The following is a 21,294-nucleotide window of genomic DNA, read 5'->3' on the forward strand; positions in this document are numbered from 1 at the left end:
CGGGCTCTGTGCCGGTCCTTGGGCCCTCGGACACCCTCTGCAGGGCTGGGGAAACTGCCCAGAGCCCAGCTCGCTTTGGTGGCAGTGGCTCAGACCCTGTCCCCTGCCCCTCCTCGCACCCTCAAGGGGGCTGAGGGCTGCAGAGGCTCAGAGAGGGTGGGGGGAGTGCACGGCCCCGCCTGTGTCCTGAACTCGGCCCCCCCGGCCCAGTGCCCCCAGAGCTTGTGGGAGACCCGGACCTGCTGACCAACGTCACCACTGCCTTGCATGGCCCCTTGACGCTGCTCTGTGAAGCCACCGGGGTCCCGCCCCCAGCCGTCCGCTGGTTCCAAGAGGAGGAGCCCATCGACCCTGGGGAGGACACCTACCTTTTGGCAGGTGAGGCATCAGCCAGAATTGTGACCTGGTCACCCCTGCCTCGGCCTCCACTCACTGCATGCCCCTGACCCCCAGCCGTGAGGTCAGGTGTGGCGCTCCAGGGGAAAATTCCAACAGGTTTGGAAAAGGCAGGGGGCTGGCTGTGGCTCAGGGCAGAGCGCTCGCCTGGCACCCGTGAGGCCCTGGGTTCCATCCTCAGCCACATAAAATACAATAAAGATGGTGTGTCTGCCTAAACTAAATACAAATACAAGGTTCTGCTCCCCTCCCCTCCCAGAGACTCCAGGGTCACATTTGCCTAGTAAAGGCTCTGATATGTCCTGCAGCGAGGAAGCATGTCCTGTCCCAGGATGACACAGAGCGTCCTGCAGGCAGTGAGAAAGCTGTGGCAATGCTGACACTAACACTGTCTGAATACTCACAGACAGGCTCCTCACAGACAGGCTCCTGAGGGCTCTCACTGGCGGACAAATGGAGGTTCTGAGGCCCACGAGGAGGCAGGGTCCCACCCAGGTCTCTCAGGGACTTCAGGACCCGTCCATGTGGGATTGCAGTGCCTCCCCGGGGCGTGCTGCTGGCATTTGGTGGCGGATGTCAGATACACTGTGCAGATAGGAACTGACCTGGGCCCAGCAGGAAGGAGCGTGGCCATCCGTTAGTGATGTCTGCCCAGGTGCAGGAGCGGGGCGGGTGCCCAGGACACCAGGACACATGCCATCACTGTGGCTCTAGGAGAAGGTCTCTGTGCTGACAGAATAAAACGGGGTCTCAAGTTTCCGCCCCTTTGGCCAGAGCCAGTGTTGACCGGGGCGAGGGAGCCCTCTTGCAGGACAGGGTGCTTGAGGCTGCTCTGGAGCATGTGTGATATCCAGGTGGCTCCATGCCGGCTTCCCTCCCTGGCTGGGGCGTGGGCTCTCATCACAGTGCCTGTGTGGCCCCCTGGGGCGGGCAGGAGGCAGCCCAGAGCCGTGCCCAGCTGCAGCCTCCCTCCCCAGGTGGCTGGATGCTGAAGAGGACCCAGGCACAGGAACGGGACCGAGGCCTCTACTCCTGCCTGGCGAACAACGAGGCTGGGGAGGCGCGGAGGAACTTCAGCGTGGAGGTGCTGGGTACGCGGCTGCCCTACCCTCCTTCCTGGGGGCTCCCAGGGCAGGCAGGGGGAGGGAGAGGCCGTGCCTTGCTTTCCCGGTCTCTGTTCAGAGCTGGGGTGTAGTGCTTGGCAGAGCACCTGCCTTGCAGGCTGGAGGTCCTGGGCTCCCCCCCACCCTGCAAAACAGATAAAAGCCTCCTTCAGAGGCTGCCACGGCACATCCCAGCAACGAACCCCAAGTGGAAGGGGGCGTGTGTTCTCCACCCTGCCCTCACTGCCTTCTCTGGTCAGGGCCTGTGACAGAGGCTCTGGGACATGCTTCAGGCAGCAGCCATGTGTATTAGACTCCCTGCCCAGAGGTGAGGGGATAGGGAAACTAGAGGAGAGCCAGGCTCTGCATAGTAAAGGTTCTGATAAGTCCTGCAGCGAGGAGCCTTCTCTGGGCAGTAACCGGTTTGGCAATGCTGACTTCAGCGCTTTATCTGAATACTCGGCCTCCTCACAAACTGATCTGTGATGGTTCTCACTGGTGAACAAATGGAGATTCTGAGGCCCAAGAGGCCAGTCAGGACCCACTGGGGCGCAGACTCAGTGACCTGTCCATCATTCCATGCAGCCCGGGTGGGACTGCGAATTCCCAGCCATGGCCCCGGGGTCTCGGCCTCCACTTCTGAGCTTCTGCAGCCCGAGTGGGCCAGCCCTGTCTGTAGCTCGCTGTCTCCCTGCTCCTGCCAGTTCCTCCCAGCATTGAGAATGAGGACCTGGAGGAGGTGGTCAGAGTCACCGAGGGACAGACAGCCCAGCTGACGTGCAAGGCCACGGGTAAGGCTGTGCCATGTGCTAGGCCGGGAGGCGGGGTGGGCCTTGGAAGGGAGGGTCCTGGGGATGGAACCGCCACCCAGCCCTGCTGCCCTCACTTGGTCCTTCTGCACCTTGGCCCCTGTGCACGCCCCTGCCCCTCTGCACTCACTCACTCTGCCCTATGTGCCCCCACCCCGTACCTGACTACTGATCTCAGCCTCCAGGACCCTCCATGGGAGTCCACGGCGGGCCCTGCGCACCCAGGGAATGCCTCCTTAGGCCCCCACGGTGCCAGGGCCTCCCTGCCTCAGCAGCCACCACAGGAGACCATAGTGGCCTTGTGACATTTGAGCTCCTTAGGGACCCCACTCCTTGTCACCATGGTTTCCCCAGTGCCTGGAAGAGTAGGCTCCCATTAGTGCCTGTGGACTCAGGGACGGATGGGTGGGTGGGTGGGTGAATAGGCAGGTAGGTGGGTAGGAAGGCGGATGGTGGATGGGTGGGTGGGCAGGGAGCAGGTGAGTGGATGGAGGGGTGGATGGAGGGAAGAATGAAGGAATAACTTGCCCTTCCAACGTGCCCCACTGTACCAGGCCATCCCTCCCACTCCTGGGTAGGAAAAGGGAGCCAGACCTGGAGGAAGCGCTCCGGCCAGGCCTGGTGTCTGCTGGTGTCCTGCTGCTTCTTGGCCTGTAGACCTGGGCGAGAATTGTGTCCCTTGCCCTACCCGGAAGCATCCTCTGACCCCCGAGGCCACCCTGGTCAGATCTTGCTGAATGGTCCCGATCTCTGCCCTGCACGCAGGCCACCCCCCACCCCAGGTCACATGGTTCAAAGACGGCCGGCCCCTGGCTGGTGGAGACGATGCAACCCTCCTGCAGATCCCCCAGGCCAGCTTGTCCAGTGCCGGCCACTACTCTTGCGTGGCAGCCAACAGCATTGGGGAGAAGACCAAGCATGTCCAGCTTAGTGTCCTGGGTGAGCTCGGAGGCCCCTGGCCAGGGGGTGGTGGAGGGAGCTACACAGTGACAGAGGTTTGATTAGACATTGGCCATGAGCTGTGCGCTCGGCTCAGTCCTTACAACCACGCTGGAGGGGAGAGGTGTCGTCCCACGGCCCAGATGAAGCTCTGGGTTCAGGCCAGGGTCCGGCCAGGGTCCGGCCGGTGAGCTCACAGCCAGGCCATCCGTCCCCTGAGGGCAGTGAGCACCCATTGCCTTGTTGGCGGGAGGGGAGAATCAACCAAGAGCCGGGCCCTGGCTCCCTTGAGAAATCTGCTTCTGGGTGGAAGGAAGAGCCCCTGGGGCTCAAGGAGGGGATTTCACAGCCGTGCAGGGGTGCTCCCTCGCCCTCTCCCTGGCTCTGGGAGGGGCACAGACTGAGAAGGTGGGGTCACATAGTAGGCACTCTAGGGGTGCGGTCAGTGCGCGGTGAGGGATGTGGTTACCGACCTGTCCTGCTTGCCGCCCTGAATGATCCGGCCACCAAGACTCCTGCCCTGCCCGCCCCTACCCGCCCCTGCCCGCCAAGGGCCCGCCAAAGTCACTCCTCCCGTGGCCTGGCTCTGCCAAGGCTGCGTAGCAAGCCCAGAACCTCGGGGGGACAGCAGCAGCCATTTTACCCCCAAAACGAGCCACCTCAGGTGTTGGCAGATGGGCTCGGCTGGGCAGGGCAGAGCTTGCTGACCGGGCTCTGCTCCCTGCCTCTATCATTTGTGTACCGTGTGCTTACATGAGGCGTCCTGGGGACCCAGGCAGAAGTAATCCTCTTCCCTGGTGGCCGCTCAGTGCTGGACAGTCTGGTGCTGGACGCCAGGCCTGAACTGGACACCAGACACTCCATATGTGGCTCCTCTGAGCCTCAGTGTCCCGTTGGTATAGTGCAAATGACAGTGTCACCAAAGCCGAGAACCAGGATCCGAGGCCGTCCCAGTCCTCGGGGCCACGGCTGGGGATCTGTGCTCACGGGTCCCTTCCCACCCCCAGTGGCTCCCAGCATCCTGGGAGTGACGGAGGACAGTGCAGACGAAGAGGTGACGGTGATCGTCAACAACCCCATCTCCCTGATCTGCGAGGCGCTGGCCTTCCCCTCCCCCAACATCACCTGGATGAAGGACGGGGTCCCTTTTGAGGCCTCCAAGAACATCCAGCTGCTTCCAGGTACCGCCCCTGGGAGCAGGGAGTGAGGGACAGGTGACGGCTCACGAGGCTGGGTCAGAGGAAGGAGCCGTTGTGAGGTGTGGCTGCAGGTGACCTTGGCCGCTGTCCCCTGAGCAGGTACCCACGGGCTGCAGATCTTGGATGCCCAGAAGGAGGACGCCGGTCAGTACACCTGTGTGGTCACCAACGAACTCGGGGAGGCCATGAAGAACTACCACGTGGAGGTCCTCGGTGAGTGGGACGCGGGGACACTGACTGACACCCAGGGCCCTGCCTGACACCCAGGGCACCGTCCTGATGGTCACTAGGCTGCTGTGGGGACCTGTGCTTCCCCACTGTGGAGCTGAGGGCCCAGGAGGAGTGGGTAGGACCTGGGCCATGGGCAGTCCTGGCCTCCCCCGGCCACTTCTGCTGTGAGTGTAACCAGAGGCCCTGCAGCTTCAGACCTTCCAGAAGGACATCCGAAGCTGCCCCAGGAGTCCCCTGCCTTAGACCTCCCTGTCCCGTAGCCATGGCAGGTGGCCCATGAGTGGGTCACCCCAGGCCTGCTTCAGGGGCTGCCCCGGGACCAGGCTGAGCAGGGTGTCCCCCCAGGGCCACTCACTCCCTGCACACTGGCTTTTCAGTTCCCCCTTCCATCTCCAAAGACGACCCCCTGGGGGCGGTCAGCGTGAAGGAGGTGAAGGCCAAGGTGAACAGCACGCTCACCCTGGAGTGCCAGTGCTGGGCCGCGCCCCCGCCCTCCATCAGCTGGTACAAGGACGGGCGGGTGAGTGGCCGGGCCGGGCGGGCCCTCACCGGGGCTCCCACTGGCTCTGCTTGGAATCTTCCAGAAAAGAGCCCAGAAAACAGAGGGCCCCGAGCTGGCCCGGGCACATGGACCCTGTCTATTTTGGTATAGACCAGTTCCGGTGGGTGGGGGTGTCTCAGGAGCAGCAACCCTACTCCTCTTGCCCATTTCTTTCTTTTCCAATTTTTATTAATTTGGATCTGGTTTCACCAAGTTGCAGGGTGTCCCCATCCGTCTGTGTGGTGTTTTATTAAGATGTAAGCACCCTTGTCTGGGTGCTCTCTGCACCCCCCATCTCTGTAACCCCTTTGTCCCCGCAGCCCGTGGCCCCCGGGCAGCGCCTCCGCGTCCTAGGGGAGGGGCGGCTGCTCCAGATCCAGCCCACTCAGGTCTCCGACTCCGGCCGATACCTGTGCGTGGCCACCAACGTGGCTGGGGAGGATGACCAGGACTTCAACGTGCTCATCCAGGGTGAGCGTGGCCTGCGGGGCGGGGGTGGGTGGTGGCCAGGAGGGTGAGGGACCTGTTGTTCCCCAGTTCGACCCCTGGGGCAGCTGTCAGCATGGAGCACCAGCCCTTGGCAAGGAAGCCCACCAGGCACCGCCCCCAGCCCAACAACCCTGGGCAGCAGCACCACCCTGGCCCGCCACCGCTGGGCACGAGGCCCTGAGCCCAGGGCTCCGGCCCCGCACACAACTAAGGAGAGCTGGATTGGTTCTGGTGAACCCAAACCTGGCCCAGCCCCTACAGATGCCCCTCACTGTATTAGGAAGCCCGCGGATCTGGTTCCAGCGTCCAGGTCCAGAGTGAGTCCAAGGCCGCGAGTCGGCAACGTGGGAGCTGCTCATGGGCACTCACGGCCCTTGTGTTCTTTCTGCTTTTGTGAATGATGTTTTCCTTTGGGAAAAAAGTAAAGAGAAAGGGATGTAGGGAAGGAGAGAAGCAGGCAGGGAGGAGGGATCTGGGGAGGCTGGGAGGCAGGGAGGCTGGGAGACAGGGAGGCTGAGAGGCCAGGAGACAGGGAGGTGGGGAGGCTGGGAGGCAGGGAAACAGGGAGGCAGAGGAGCTGGGAGGCAGGGAGACTGAGAGGCCAGGAGACAGGGAGGTGGGGAGGCTGGGAGGCAGGGAAACAGGGAGGCAGAGGAGCTGGGAGGCAGGGAGACTCAGAGGCAGGAAACTAGGGAGGCTGATGGGCACGTGGGGCCGCTGATGGGCCAGGTTTTGCTGTGATGCTTGGGCAGTGGCCTGGCAGGAGGAACAACCCTGATTCATTGCTGGCCCCCTGGCCCCCAGGCCCCACACCCTGGCTCCGTTGTCAACGGGCTGCATGACCTGGGCTGGCTGTGCCCTCCAAGCCTTAGTCTCATCCTTTGCCAAATGAAGGTGACCAAAACAGCTGACCTTGGGCCCCTTCTGGTCCTGAAATCTGATGGTCTGGGCCTCTGTGGTTGTTAAATGCTGGCTAAAGCTTAGCATTGGCTTCCTGCCCTAGACAGTACTTCTGCGTCCCCAGGAGTCTTCAAGCCCCTTAGACACGAGCTCCTTAGGCCCCAGCACCACCCAGTGCCCAGCACAGAGTAGCTGCTCAATAGCACCAGCCAAGGAGGGAGTGCATTTAAGAAGACCTTGACCCAAGGCGATTCTGTGTCTCTGCGACTCTCTGGGCAGAGGTGCAGTCCCCCTGCTGTGATTCCTAACAGCTTTGTCTCCCCACCCAGTGCCCCCCATGTTCCAGAAGGTAGGAGAGGCTGGTGCACCCTTCGAGATCCTGTCCCACGAGGAGGAGGCCCTGGGTGGGGTGACGGAATACCGGGAGGTTGTGGAGAGCAACCCAGCCTACCTGTACTGCGACACCAATGCCATCCCGCCCCCCGAGCTCACCTGGTACAGGGAGGACCAGCCCCTCTCGGCCACGGATGGCGTCTCTGTGCTACAAGGTAGGCAGGCCTCTGAGAGAAGCTTGGGGCTCTCCTGTGAGCCACCTGCTGTGTGACCTGGAACGAGGTGTGTGGCCACTCGGGCCCCTGGCTGCAGTTTGTAGCGGGCTGGCAGGGTCAGCCCTGGTCACTGTCTGCCGCAGGTTTTAGCACAGAGCTTGCCACTCTGGGCCGTGCCCGCCTCTGGCCTCAGGATCCCGAATGACCTGGAGTATCAGCAGAAGTGTCACCTCCCTCTTCTGTGGCCTTTACCTAAGGTCTCAGCTGGGCTCAGCCCGCAGCCTGGAGGAGGCTCTTGCTGGGTCACGACTCAGGAGGATTACTTTCTCTTTTCACCACCTCAAATATACGTTTAGTTAAGGTTATTTAATTTTCAAATGAGCTTTTTATTTTGTGATCACTTTTCTGGATGATTTTGAATTAAAAGTCCCAGGGGGTGGAACTGAGACCCATGGCTGGTACCCGAGGGGCAGGGCCCTGTGGTCCATGGCAGGGGACACTGGACGATTTCCCAGCTTAGCTTGTGTGCTGTGTCCTGCCGGGTCTGGGCAGCAGTGGGCTGCTGGGCGCATGGTCAGTCGCATGGCTGACCGTGAGCAAGTCGCACGAGGTTTGTACTTGGGCCCTTCAAAAGGAAGGCGAACTCCCCAGGCTCTGGGAGAGGCCATGCTTAGTCAAAGTCCCTGGTTCCTGTTTGAAATCCCTGTAGCAATCCCCTAACCTGCTACTGGCCTCTGACCTGGACACCAGCTCCAGATCCTAGTGCTCAGTGGGCTCAGTCACATTCTCGTCCCTAATGCAGATCCTGGCCACAGGCCAATCCCAATTGTCAACTGAACCCAGCCCAGCCACTGACCCTGCCTCTGGCCATTGACCTCCAACCCCAGCACTGACCTCTGACCCTGGCCACTGACCCTAATCCTCAGCATGTCATGGTGGTGGTCATAAGATAATGACCTGAATTCTGATCCTGACCTCAAACTCAACTGACTTCAGCCCGGGAGCTGCCTATCATTCCGGGCTCTGTCCCCTGGCACTCTATGGAGAGTGCTGGCTCTTGGTCACTCCACCTGCTGCAGACCCGGCGTCTGCCAGCCTTGCCTCCCGGGCATCTCCTAGGCCGTTAACCTGCTGCCCGTCCCCTGCCGTCCTTGGGAGGGGTCAGCTCCACACAGCCACAGACCTGAGCCTGGAGCGGCTGCCCTCCTGCTGGCCGCTGCTGGGAGCCTGTCTTCCTGTCTAAGGTGGACGACGGCAGCCCCACAGCGCCAGTGCCCTGGGTCCCGGCTCCCAGCAAGCCGTGAGCTGCCCTTGGACCTGATTCTCTCCATGGCACAGATGAGGCGGGAGTGGGAACTGTCCTCAGCCCCCTCCAGAGGAGAGAGCTGCTTCCTCGCTCTCGGGTGGGGCTCGCGGCAAGCCCAGGCCTCTGCCCTGTGTCCCTGCAGGAGGCCGGATCCTGCAGATCCCCCTGGTGCGGGCTGAGGATGCCGGGAGGTACTCGTGCAAGGCCTCCAACGAGGTGGGCGAGGACTGGCTGCACTACGAGCTGCTGGTGCTGAGTGAGTGCAGGGGTGCGGGTGGGGGCTGCAGGCTGGGCCTCCCTCTGCAGGGCCAGGTCGCCCGAGCTTCCCAGTGGGGCCTGAGCCAGGCAGAACCGCTCACCCTCGGAGTTGTGGCCTCCTGGGAGGGCTTGGCGAGCAGGCACAGGAGCCCCAGGCGCTGCCCTCAGCCCCAGGCCCACCCCAGCCCAGGAGCCTGGCCGCTGCTCACCCTCTCTCCCCCACCCAGCCCCGCCTGTGATCTTGGGTGACACAGAGGAGCTGGTGGAGGAGGTGACTGTCAACGCCAGCAGCAGCGTCAGCCTCCAGTGCCCGGCCCTGGGCAACCCCCCGCCCACCCTCTTGTGGCTCCAGAACGGGCTGCCTTTCTCCCCAAGTCCACGGCTGCAGGTCCTAGAGGATGGACACGTGTTGCAGGTGGGCACAGCCCCCCCCCCGGGCTAAAGGTGTCACCTAGGATCCTAGGCTCCAGGGGGCACCCTCAGCCTCCAGGGTCCAGACAGGTGCAGCCCCCCGTAGCCGCCCACATCCAGTTTGCTACAGAGAAAGGCCCAACACCAACCTTGCGCCCCAGAAAGAGTGTCACACAAAGCCCCAGATGGAGGGGCGTCACAGGGGTCCTCCTGGTCTCCTTGGGCCACCTGCTGCTGCTATGGGGCAGCAGGGACAGGGCCTCACAGCAGCTGGAGGGTGGGGCAGGGAGGCCAAGGGGCCTCCAGCTCCCACCAGAGCCACCTGCCTGTGGCACCTGCAGGTGTCTACGGCAGAGGTGGCCGACGCTGCCAGCTACATGTGTGTGGCCCAGAACCAGGCAGGCTCCGCGGAGAAGCTCTTCACCCTCAGGGTCCAAGGTGAGCGGCTGCACCCGTGGCCCTGCCAGTGCTTTGTCCCTCCCGCGGGGACCTCTGGGACCCGCTCTCAGAGTTCAGGGATCCCAGCCTGACACCAGCTATGTCCTGAGCAGGGAGCGTTTGAGGACCCTGGTCCCTACTGGGCCATCTCCAGATGGTCCTGAGCAGCTGTCAGGCAGCCGGGGGACGGCTCTTCCCGGCCTGACAGCACCAGGTCTTTAGGTTCATTTTTAGTTACAGGTGGACACAAGATCTTTATTGTAGGATCCAACCCAGTGCCTCACACAGGGTAGGCGAGGTTCTACCTCAGCCACAACCCCAGCCCCCTTACAGCACTATTTTTGAGCACCTACTGTATACCTGGCCTGGAGCTGAGTGTTCTCCTGGGCCCAGGCCTTCAGCTGAGCGGGGCTGAGCCTGGCTTTCACCTGTGGAAACACCTGGAGAGGCCGGCAGTGAGGGCGTGGGGCTTCCTGCTGAGCCTGCTTTCTTCAGTCTACATTCTCCTGAGCTCAGATGCAGGGACAGCTGTGGCCTCAGGAGTGAAGCGGGCAGGGCTAAGCACTCAAGGTCACGGACCCAAGGAACAGGAATTTTGTCTCTGCCACTGATAGCTGTGTGGGCTTGGAAGAGTGACTGTCCCTCTCTGATCTCCAAGCCTCAGTGTGCTCGTGTGGACAGGAGCTAGGACCCACAGAGGTTCTGCACAGGGCTGCAGGAAACCCCAGGAGCTTGGTAGAGCCCTCGGTGTGTCACCTGCTGGCCCTCTGCCCCTGTCCCTGTGCATTCTGATGTCTGTCTTTTATTCCGGTGGCCATGGGGACAGTCCCACCACGAATCACAAGCCAGCACTCGGAGCAGGTCACCACCATCCTCAACAGCAGCGTCTCTCTCCCCTGTGAAGTCCATGCACACCCGAGCCCCGAGGTCACGTGGTACAAGGACGGCCAGGCCCTCTCCCTGGGGGAGGATGCTTTCCTGCTGCCTGGTGGGTAAACTGAGGCTTTGGGCCCAGCTCTGGGCTGTGGCGGCTGCTGTTCCAACCCAGGGCAGGGCTGTGCGGCTGGGAGGGGTCGGGGGTGGGGGACAGTCCCTGGGGATTGGCGCCAGGACTGCTCCTCTGCAGGCACCCACACGCTGCGGCTGGCGCGGGTCCAGCAGTCGGACTCAGGGACGTACCTGTGTGAAGCCCTCAACGCCGCCGGCCGCGACCAGAGAGCAGTGCAGCTGAGCGTGCTGGGTAGGCACTGCCCTGCGCAGCCTCTCCTGTGCTCCATCAGCCCCGGCAGCAGTGCAGCAGAGGGCAGCTGGCACTATCTGCAGCTGGGCCCCCATCCTTCTGAAGGGAGAGAACCCAGGTGGCTCGGTCTAGCATGGAGCTTAAGACCAAAGCCTTGGGAGTTGGATGCACTGGGGTTTGACACTCAGCTGCGTGTTCACTTGCTCTGTGACCTTGAGCAAGTTGCTCCCCCTCTCTGAGCCCCAGAGTTCTCATGTGTAAAGTGACCGTTTTATGATGCACATGGCACTTAACCCAGCGCAAGGCTCGTGGTGGGCTTCCGTGATGGTCAAGGTGGGAGGCCCTTCTCTGGTCTCAAGAGCTGCTTGGCATGGGGCTTGTTAGGCTCCTTATCTTTAGGATCCTCCTGGGGAAAGTTGGCCCAAGGTGTCACAAGCCAGGACTCACTGGAGGGTTCTCTGTAGCCCTGAGGTGGCTCCTTCACTTGCCTGTGCCCACCTGCTGTGTGCAGGGAGTGGGCTTCTGCATTCCAGAGAGGAATGGGACCCCTGGCTGGGACCCCTTGGAGGTCTCTGCCCCAGCTGGGGGCTGCTCTTACAGGAAAGAGTGGGGAGGGGGGGCTGTCCCTGCCTCCTCCCACCCACCCCGGAGGCTGAGGCCCAGAGAGGGCAAGAGGCTCTCTCTGGCCATCCAGCAGGTCCGAGGGTGCTGTCTGGGTTCTCTTCCCAGCTCCCCTGGGTCTGCACCAGCCACCAGGGTGGAGTCACTGTGTGTCCCTCATGGGCCTCCATAGGCCACTCATCATGGTAGGGCCAGGGAGGACCTGGGGAAGACCACAGAGCCTCACTGGGCTGTCTTCTATCCTCAGTTCCCCCAACCTTTAGGCGGGCTCCCAACAGCCCCCAGGAGACAGTCCTGGTGCAGGTTGGGGACAAGGCTGTCCTAAGCTGTGAGACAGACTCGCTTCCAGAACCGGCTGTGACCTGGTACAAGGACCGGCAGCCCCTGGCCCTGGCCCAGCGGACCCGGGTTCTGCAGAGTGGACAGAGGCTGGAGATCCTGGTCTCGCAGGTGAGAGCCATGAGCATGTCACCTCCAGCTCGGGAGGCCTGGGGGGGCGGGAGGCCTGGGGGGGGGGCGGGAGGCCTGGGGGGGGGGCGGGAGGCCTGGGGGGGCGGGAGGCCTGGGGGAGGGCAGGAGGCCTGGGGGAGGGCGGTCGTGGCAGGGTGTGGGGCTCCCGCCTCCTAGACCTGCGCAGCCCACACTGAGTGACAGTCTCCAGGGGAGCCCTGGGAGGCGCCCGGGCCCCGAGGTCAGACCCCAGCCCTGGCTCTGCCCGGCTCCGGGATGCCCTTGAGCAGGTCCGTTCCCTGCCGCCTGCCTCGGTTTCCCGGGACCAAGAGTTTTTCCAGGTCATGGCTGACCGTCTGAGGCTGCAGGAGTCTGTCCCAGGGCCCTTCCCTTCTGGTGTGGTCAGACACCCTCGAGGGTCTGCCGTGGACTGTTGGCCCTTCCTCCTGCCGAGCTCCAGCTCCGCAGGGAGTTGGGCCTTGGCCCTGGGCCTCCCTTGGCCTCCTGGAGCTCTTGGGAAAGGCCAGAGGCCCCCATGTCCATGGCTGCCCAAGCAGGACTGGCTGTTTGGGGTCCCTGCTCTGGAGGTCTCTGAGGCCTGGGTGTTGTGGGGGCGCCAGGCACCTCCCCCGCTGCAGGGCCTCAGGTGCCTTTCCCGCCTCAGGTGTCGGACAAGGGTGTGTACAGCTGCCAAGTCAGGAATGCGGCGGGGGAGGCCACGCGGACCTTCATCCTCACCGTCCAGGGTAAGCTGCGGCCTGGCCAGCAGGGCCAGGAGCCCCCGGAGCACCAGGCCGCCAAGGATGAGGTGGACGATGGCTGGAAGGAGGTGGCGTGGCCAGGTGCCAAAGAGTAGGCCTCGCAGGACTCAAAGAGGACCCCAGTGACCTGCTCTGTGGGGCTTAATGGGGGGACCGTGACCCTCAGGTTTACCTTTGGTGAAGGGTCTAAGAGCAGCGCCTGCTGCTGGGAGCTGGGCGCACCTGACCTGCTATGAGAGCTGGCCACCTGGCACTGGGGTGGGAGGCCTGAGCATGGCGCCTCATGTCCCACCAGCCCTGGGGCAGAACATAGGGGGCATTTGACAGGACGTGTTCTCAAGCGGAGGTGAAGGGACCTGTCCAAGCTGTCCGGGGAGCAGGGCCAGGTTCCTCGGGGTCAGCTATGTCAGGGTGTAGACAAACCTAGCTGTGGGACGGAAGAACCCGCATACGGGGACTAAAGGAGAACAAAGTCTGCCTCCCGTACAGACCCTGGGGGTGTCTGTGCAGGGGCCACCTGGGGGACGGTGTCTGTGCGGGGGCCACTCGGCTCCTCTGTCCTTTGGGCCTCCAGGTTCCTGTCCCCTTGTTAGTCCGGCCTCTTAGGGTACTGTCCCTGTTCACGTGGCTGATGTGGGGACACTGCGTCCTGTCCTGCCTGCAGGAGGCAGGGAAGAGGGCCTGTGTGCGTGCTGGGCGGCTGTCCCCCACAGGCACAGAGGCTGGGAGGGCAGCTGTCCTCACTCACCAGCGCTCAGCTAGAGCTGTGCTGCAGCAGGGGAGGTGCAGGCTGTGGGGTGGGGACACAGCTGTCTGCCTCAGCCAGGCCAGCAGCCGGTGCATCCCACCCTGAGCCATACCGAATGTGACCCTCGACGATGGCTTACACCCGGGCGCTGCTCCAGGCCCACAGCCCCTCCTGACCTGCCTCAGTGGGAGGGCAGGTGACTGTGTTCCACTGGTGACGCCTTCTTGGGTGCACAGCTTCATCCTGGCTGAGCAGGAGCTTGCTGGGATTGACTAGTGATGCCTGTCCTGGCACAGGTTCAGGGCTGTGGTGTTGAGCCGTGCATTCACCTGGGGCTGAATGGACGCTGCCTGCGCTCGGCTTTCTCACTGAATAACCAGCAGCTGCTTCTTGATCCATGTGTGACTAAAACCACCCCTCCCCACGCCGTGCAGACTGAGCCTGTCTGGGGGGTCCCTGCTCTGGAGGTTTCTGAGCTCCTAACCGTAGGGGAGGGGGCTCCAGGCCTCCGATCTGCCTGGAGGAAGGACACGAGGAAGAGCCTCAGGGCTCTGTATTCTGGCTTCGTTCCTGCAGTGCCCCCAACGTTTGAGAACCCCCAGACGGAGACAGTGAGCCAGACGGCGGGGAGCCCGCTGGTCCTAGCCTGTGATGTGTCAGGGGTCCCCGCGCCCACTGTTACGTGGCTGAAAGACAGAATGCCCGTGGGTGAGTGGACTGCCCCCCTGAATTCCACTGCAAAGCAGGGGCCACGAAGCCCCCGGGAAGTTGGTGGTCACTGATGTTCTCACTTGACCAAGTCAAGGCTGGCAGTGTGCGGAGGCCCTCCCCTGGTGTCTTTCCTGTCACTGGTCCCAGCCCAAACGCCCAGAACTCACCTGTTGGGGGCTTGGAGGGTCACGGCATGGGGCCTCAGTCAGCCCCCGCCAGACAGGGACGAGCTCTGCCTAGTGCAGGCTGAGGCCCAGGGGAGGCTGCCAGGGGCGCCCGGGCTCCAGGTCAGGCACAGGACGTTGGCGGGGCATTCTGTGCTAAAACCAGCTGGACGGACGAGAACAAGGTCCGGTGGACCGCAGGGCGGGCGGCCAGAGAGGCTTCAGGGCAGGGGTGTAGAAGGGCGTCTGGGGAGGAAGAAGGAGGATGCGTTCCCTGCTAGCGAGCAGAGCCCCCGGGGGCCCAGTGACCCACGTGGGGTCAGTGAGTGGCTGCTTCACCTGCTCAGAAGCCTGGACAGGTGTGGGAGGGACCGTGTCCCTCAGGTTTACCTTTGGTGAAGGGTCTAAGAGCAGCGCCTGCTGCTGGGAGGTGGACACACCTGACCTGCTATGAGGGTGAGTGGGGTGAGAGCTGGGCCTGCAGCAGGTCCTGGACACTGGGTCCCGTGGAGAGAGATGTCGCTGTGCAAGGACATAGGGGTTGACAGGAACCGCGGTCAGGAGCTGAGGCAGGGGGAGACGTGTGAAGAGGAGCCCTGCCCAGGGCCCTGCTTCCCCATGGGCTCACGAGCTCGCGGGGCACTCATGGCCCTCTCCGCCCTGCAGAGAGCAACGTGGAGCGCCGTGTGGTCTCTCGGGGAGGCCGCCTCCAGCTGAGCGGCCTGCAGCCGGCCCAGGCTGGCACCTACACCTGTGTGGCGGAGAACGCCCTGGCCGAGGCTCGCAAGGACTTCGTGGTGGCCGTGCTGGGTAGGCTGCGCCCACCACCCCTCTCCAACACCCTCCAGGGTAGCCCTGCCGCGGCCCCGGGCCTCACACTGCCCCTGTCACAGAGGCCCCCCGGATAAGGAGCTCGGGCACTGCGCAGGAGCACAGCGTGTTGGAGGAGCAGGAGGTGCGGCTGGACTGCGAGGCCGAGGGGCAGCCGCCTCCCGACGTGGCCTGGCTGAAGGACGGCAGCCCGCTGGGCCAGGGCGCAGGCCCCCACCTCCGGTAAGGCCCACGTGCCCTCCCCAGGAGGCAGGGCCTCCGGCCCACAGGCACCTGTCCTCGGCAATCCCTCCCCGTCTCCCTGCGGCAGGTTCTACCTGGACGGCGGCTCCTTGGTGTTGAAGGGCCTCAGGGCCTCGGACTCGGGCGCCTACACCTGCGTGGCCCACAACTCGGCTGGGGAGGACGCCAGGCTGCACACCGTGAACGTGCTGGGTAGGAGCAGGCCCAGGGTCCCAGGCCACAGCAGCCCGGCCAACATGGGGCCCCCTTGGGGGCAGCTGGAGGGCCACAGGAGGACACGGTAGGGAGACCTGGGTTCAAGTTTGGGTGACACCCACTCTGACCTTCCTGGGCCTCCCGGCCTCATCCTCCAGCCCAGGGTGCAGCTGAGTCTGGGGATAAAGGGAGACGAGAGGGCTGGGGCCAGGCTGTGCCCCACAGCGGCTCACCCCTCGTGGGGGTGCAAAAGGCTCTGGGAACCCCCAGCACACTGGTTGCTGGTGGCAGAAGGTCTGGGCAGGCCCCTGGGTGCCCTGGGAGCCCCTTTCCCCAGGCCCCCATCACCCTCTTTCCTCTGCCTCCCCCAGTTCCTCCCACCATTGATCAGGGAGCAGGCAGCGCAGGGACCCTGGTGAGCAGGCCGGGGGAGATGGTGACCATGGCGTGCCCTGTCCAGGGCTCTCCGCCCATCCACGTGAGCTGGCTCAAGGACGGCCTGCCCCTCCCGCTCTCCCAACGCACCCTCCTCCACAGCTCTGGTCGCACCCTCAGGTAGGGGACAGGCTTCAGCCACTGGCCACCAGCCGCAGGCCCCAGACGAACAGGCAGCTTGGTTTAAAATGCTTCTGCTCGGGTCTTAGAATAAAAATAGTAGCAACAGACAGAATTTGATAGTGAGGAGAGAGAGGGGATCCACCCCCAGATGGAGCTCTGGAAAGGAAGGGTCCTCTGCCCTCAGTGCTCGGACAGCTTGCTGGGGATGGCACAGAGTGGGCAGAAGCACTGTGTCTTGCCTGACTCAGCCTGGACAGATGGAGAAAATCAGGGAGGGCTTTCTGAAAGAAGGTGCCTGAGCCAATTCATGCATCCAACGACCCTATGAAGTGCTTACTGTTCCACGCAGAGTTCCAGGCCCTGGCAGAGCAGTGAGCACGACACAGCCCATGTCCCTGCATGTCACGTGCCAGGCAGGTACAGAACATTAGCATACAGAAGGACGTGTCACCAGCAGTGTGTGCTCTGGGGAGGCATAGGCAGGGCAAGCTCTGGGGGCGGGGGCAGGGGAAGGGGCCGAGGAGGGTACTATTTTAGGGCGCTCAGGATGGGTGACGAGGTGCAGGCAGAGGGACAGCAGGTCCAAGAGCACCTGGGTGCTCAGGAGCACGGGGCGCAGATACGGGTTCACATCAACCCTTGGGGCTGTCGCTTGGGCCTTTCGGGTCCTTCTCGCTGCAGCATGGACAGCAGGCCGGGGCCCCAGGGCAGAGCTGGGAAGGCAGACGGTCACTGCAGCCCCCAGGGTCAGAGCCGTGGCGTGGGCAGGTCGCGGGTGTGTTTGGAGAGCGGCTGGTGGAGTTCCGAGATCAGGAAGAGACGAGGCGGTGGCTGGACTCCCACGGGCTGAGTCTGACCTGAGGTGTTCAGTCCACCCTGGGAGGCTGAGTCCTGTTTTCTGAGCGGGCGCTGTGGGGAGCAGGCTGCAGCGCTCTCCCAGTGCCTGGGGATGTCAGCCTAAGTGGCAGCAGAGGAGATGCTCAGGAGGTGACGAGGCCTGTCTGTGAACAGCTGGAAGAGGCCGAGGCAGGGGACTTTCAAAGAGAGCGAGGGCTGCCTGCGAGGCTTCCAAACAGGATCCGTGGCCACAAGGGCACTCGGCTGCCTGCCCCAGTGCCCGCCGGCCTGCTGGACAGCTGGTCTTGCCCAAGTGTGTTCTGGGCGCAGTGGTGCTCCTGGTGAAGCCTCTTGTGACAGTCACTGTCGGGCGGTGGCCAGTGAGAGCCCTCCTTCATGACCCACCTTCCTTGGCTTGTTTTTGTGGGTGGCCTTGACCAAAGTGACTCCACTTTGGTCCCGATGACCAGGCAGCTGAGGGATCCTCAGACGTCCAGGGTGATGCCGGCAGTGCTGGTCTCCCATCTGGAGTTCAGGGAGATAGACATTTGGGGACTGTCAGAGCAGGGTGACACTGGACGCCGGGACTGGCTCAACCGGCCCAGAGCGAGTGGGCTGCACCCACTGCTTGGGTTAGGACGACCCCAAGGACCCAGGGAAGGGGCGCAGCAGGGGAGAAGATCCAGGGGTGCAGGCGGGAAGACGGGTTCAGGAGGGACACCCACTGCACGACAGGAGCCAGGCCCGAGCTGGTGGTCAGCTTGGTCACCAGGGCCATCTCTGCACTGTGACAAGAGCGGCTTGGGAGGGGAGGTCGGGTGGAAGGGGCTTGTGGGAGAGGAGGGGCAGAAGGTGGAGCGGTGGACGGGGACAGCCCAGGCAGGTCCCCAGCGCTGCCAGGGTCGGGCACACGGCGCCCTGGCCACAGGCAGGGTGGGCCAGAGGGGACGGAGCAGAGCAAGGGCAGGGCGCAGGTTTATCCGGGGGCCAGGAAAGGGGTCTTCACAGAGGCTGGGCACTGAGAGACAGGCTGGCACGGGGAGGGGCGTCTGGATTGAGCGTCCTCCCCGCCTGTCTCCCGCCTGCCCGCCACCCCACCTGGGGAGCCTGGGGTCAGGATTTCTCAGGTGCACCTGGAAGATTCCGGCACCTTCGCTTGCGTGGCCGTGAGCCCGGCAGGAGTGGCCGACAGGAACTTCACCCTGCAGGTGCTCGGTACGCACCGGGGTGGGCACACGGGTCCCTTGACCTTGGTGAGTGAGGATCAAGGCCCTCGAGCCCTGCCCAGGGTTGGCCTCAGGGCTTCGAGGCTGAGCAAGACTTGTCCACAGCCTTGGATTCTGCTCACCCGTCTGTCTCACGAGCAGTGGTCAGACATCCAGCTGTTCCAGGGCCCTGCCAGGCACCAGTGTCCGGCGGGGTGCAAAGGGGCCAGCCCAGCTCCACCAGGGGATGGGGAGGCTGCTGGGGGACCGCAGGGGAGGGCACCTTGCCCTGCCTCTGGGACTCAGGGTGTGGTGAAGCCGGGTACTGGAGGTGAGAGCCATGTCCAGGAGGCGGGCATGGGGTCATTAGGGAGGGTTTGTGTAAAGGTCCTGGGCGAGGGCTGCCTATTGTGGAATAAAACGGTACCTGCCCTTTCCCCCTCCACAGAGCCCCCCATCCTGGAGCCGGTGGAGTTCCAGAATGATGTCGTGGTGGCCCGGGGCTCCTCGGTGGTCCTCCCGTGTGAGGCCCGGGGCAGCCCCCCGCCCCTCGTGTCGTGGGTGAAGGATGGGCAGCCCTTCCTGCCGCAGAGCCTGGAGCAGGGGCCTGGCCTGCAGCTGTGGACGGTGGGGGTTGGCGACTCGGGGACCTACTCCTGCGTGGCCGTGAGCGAGGCCGGCGAGGCGCGGAGACGTTTCCAGCTGACCGTGATGGGTGGGTCATCGGTCCTCCAGGGCTCTCTGGCCGGAGGGAGAAGGGACTCTGGGGACGCGTGCATAGGCGGTGGGGAGCCCAGGGCTCCTGCAGGCTCAGAGGGCTTGGTTCTGCCTGGGCATCTTGCTGGCCCCACTGGCAGGGGCTCGCAGGCCGGATGTCTGTTCTCCGGGCTGTGTCCCACTGTCTTGTCCACCAAACTTTGGCAGCAGAAGCGAGAACAGAAGCCACCAAAATCTGGGGGCTGAGCCCTCCCTAAATCTTGATGTTGGGCTACATTGGAAAAGTGTGTGGCAACTGTGTCCCCCGCACTGTGTCCTCGCTGGTTCTAAAGTACAACTAGCTGCCCAGGCAGGTGGACCCACGGCTCCTGATGTTTCCAGGCCCCCCAGCCCCCCACTCACGTGCCTCTGGCCCCCTCTGCTCTCAGCACTGGGTGGTGCAGGGGCAGAGGACCCCCAGCCTGCAGCACGGCTGACCCAGCCTGGGGTGTTGTAGATCCCCCCTACATTGAAGACTCCGGCCAGCCTGCAGAGCTGTCGCTAGCCCCGGGAGCCCCCCTGGAGCTCCTGTGTGACGCCCAAGGCATGCCCCCACCCAACGTCACCTGGCACAAGGATGAACGGGCCCTGGAGGACCACAGCTCCGCCGGGCAGGCGCTCCGGGTGGAGGCCGTGCAGGTGCCGGTCCCTGCCCGCTGTGGGATGGGGCTGGGAGCTGGGAGGAGGGGGTCTGCAGCTTCCCCAGTTCAGTGGTCAGGTGCCAAGGGAAGGCTGACTGTCCTTTGCGTGGGGTTTGAGAGGGTGGAGACGGCCCACTGGGCCCTGGGTGCTCCCAGCCCTGCAGAACTCAGACTGAAGGAGATACCAGATAACTCCTCATCCAGGCCAGAGGGGGGCTGGTGCAGTCGGGGGGCTTCCTGGGAGAAGCAGCCTGTTCCATCCTCAGAGTGGGAGTGAGGTGGGGAGCGGGAGGCTGGGAGGCGGGGCAGCAGCCTCTTCAGACTGGAGCCCAGATCTGGCCCTTTGCTGAGTAGAAACAGGCCAGCTTGGCAGCGGACAGTGGGGGCCAGCGGCAGCCGCTCATCCTGCTGTGTCCACAGGTCAGTGATGCTGGGCTGTACACCTGCCTGGCTGAGAACCCTGCAGGAAAAGTGGAGAAGAGTTTCCGGGTCAGGGTTCAAGGTAGGGGGCTTAGGGGTGGAGGCAGGATGGGGTCTGCCGCGGAGGGCCCACCTCTCACTTCCTCTTGCACCCCCAGCCCCTCCAAATGTCATTGGGCCCCGCGGGCCCCGCTCTGTGATTGGCCTGGCCCCTGGCCAGCTGGTCCTGGAGTGCTCTGTGGAGGCAGAGCCCATGCCCAAGATCGAGTGGCACCGAGACGGCATCCTGCTGCAGGTGAGTGCCAGGCTGGGGACCCAGGCACTACCCTCTGCCCCCTCAGGCCTCAGCCCCCAAACCAACGGATTCCGTTCCCACCACGGAGGCCCACTCTGCACATGACTCCACTGCGGTTATTGTTGTCATCCCCTTTTGTGGACGGGGCTTCTGAGGCACACACCTTGCTCTTCCATGGTCCCTCCAGGTGTACCTAGTGGCTGTGTGACCTAAGGCCAGTAACTGAGGCTCTCTGTGCTCATCCCTCACATGGGGCCAGTTTGCAGTTGTGGACTAAGGTGGCGGGTCATCTAGTGGGAACTCTGGGGACAGGGTACTCCCCAGAGGTGCCCAGTGCCTCAGAGGACCTCAGCTGGGCAGTGAGTCAGGGCCTGCAGCCAGGATGGGGCAGGAGCCACTGTCCAGCCCATGGGTCCTCCCTGTCTGGTGCCAAGAGCTGGCCTGGCCCCGCCTGTGCTGACGAGGCCTCCCCACCTTGGTGGGGCTCTGCAGGCGGACGCCCACACGCAGTTCCCCGAGGAGGGCAGGTTCCTCCAGCTCCAGGCCCTGAGCACAGCGGACGGCGGGGACTACAGCTGCACTGCTCACAACGATGCGGGCAGCTCCAGCGTGGCCTTCCGTGTGGAGATCCACAGTGAGTGTGCCCCGCCCCCCGCCCACCCGGTAGAGCCACCGCGGGTTCCCAGCCACTCCCTCTGTGCCCTCCCCAGCTGTGCCCACCATCCAGCCCGGACCATCTGTGGTGAACACCTCTGTGAACCAGACCGCCCTGCTGCCCTGCCAGGCCCGTGGCACGCCCCCGCCCGCCGTGAGCTGGCGAAAGGATGGGGCGCCACTGGATCCCGGGAACTCCAGGTGGGACATCGAAGGCCACTCATGGCCCCAGTTGTCCAGCTCTCAGGGCAGAGAAAGCCATTGGCCCAGCTGAGTGAGGTGTCTATCCCTGGTCCAATCACCTGTGGCGGGGGGCGGGATTATGCAGAACAGCCTTGGCCCTTAGGGAGGGTCACCTCACAGTCCTGGTGCCCTGCCCAGAAAGAGTAGCAGCCT

The 21,294-nt window shown here is 63.7% G+C and overlaps 1 protein-coding gene across 1 annotated transcript in view; it reads left to right on the forward strand.

Annotated features, from left to right (window-relative positions):
- The window catches only part of Hmcn2 (hemicentin 2), a 121,214-nt gene that overhangs the window by 73,052 nt on the left and 26,868 nt on the right, over positions 1-21,294 (forward strand). Inside the window, exons 46-73 of the mRNA XM_078048412.1 lie at positions 211-378; positions 1,374-1,487; positions 2,204-2,290; positions 3,074-3,247; positions 4,255-4,428; positions 4,546-4,659; positions 5,055-5,197; positions 5,539-5,689; positions 6,937-7,155; positions 8,604-8,717; positions 8,947-9,134; positions 9,472-9,568; positions 10,395-10,556; positions 10,695-10,808; positions 11,677-11,879; positions 12,544-12,625; positions 13,965-14,096; positions 14,930-15,073; positions 15,157-15,316; positions 15,405-15,529; positions 15,904-16,087; positions 18,045-18,142; positions 18,581-18,847; positions 19,346-19,527; positions 19,950-20,031; positions 20,108-20,244; positions 20,737-20,878; positions 20,955-21,099. Coding sequence (XP_077904538.1) covers positions 211-378; positions 1,374-1,487; positions 2,204-2,290; positions 3,074-3,247; positions 4,255-4,428; positions 4,546-4,659; positions 5,055-5,197; positions 5,539-5,689; positions 6,937-7,155; positions 8,604-8,717; positions 8,947-9,134; positions 9,472-9,568; positions 10,395-10,556; positions 10,695-10,808; positions 11,677-11,879; positions 12,544-12,625; positions 13,965-14,096; positions 14,930-15,073; positions 15,157-15,316; positions 15,405-15,529; positions 15,904-16,087; positions 18,045-18,142; positions 18,581-18,847; positions 19,346-19,527; positions 19,950-20,031; positions 20,108-20,244; positions 20,737-20,878; positions 20,955-21,099 — 4,102 coding nt within the window. The remainder of the gene's footprint in view (positions 1-210; positions 379-1,373; positions 1,488-2,203; positions 2,291-3,073; positions 3,248-4,254; positions 4,429-4,545; positions 4,660-5,054; positions 5,198-5,538; positions 5,690-6,936; positions 7,156-8,603; positions 8,718-8,946; positions 9,135-9,471; positions 9,569-10,394; positions 10,557-10,694; positions 10,809-11,676; positions 11,880-12,543; positions 12,626-13,964; positions 14,097-14,929; positions 15,074-15,156; positions 15,317-15,404; positions 15,530-15,903; positions 16,088-18,044; positions 18,143-18,580; positions 18,848-19,345; positions 19,528-19,949; positions 20,032-20,107; positions 20,245-20,736; positions 20,879-20,954; positions 21,100-21,294) is intronic.

The sequence above is a fragment of the Ictidomys tridecemlineatus genome, chromosome 4 (genome assembly GCF_052094955.1).
Source record: "Ictidomys tridecemlineatus isolate mIctTri1 chromosome 4, mIctTri1.hap1, whole genome shotgun sequence".
NCBI classification, from domain to species: domain Eukaryota; kingdom Metazoa; phylum Chordata; class Mammalia; order Rodentia; family Sciuridae; genus Ictidomys; species Ictidomys tridecemlineatus.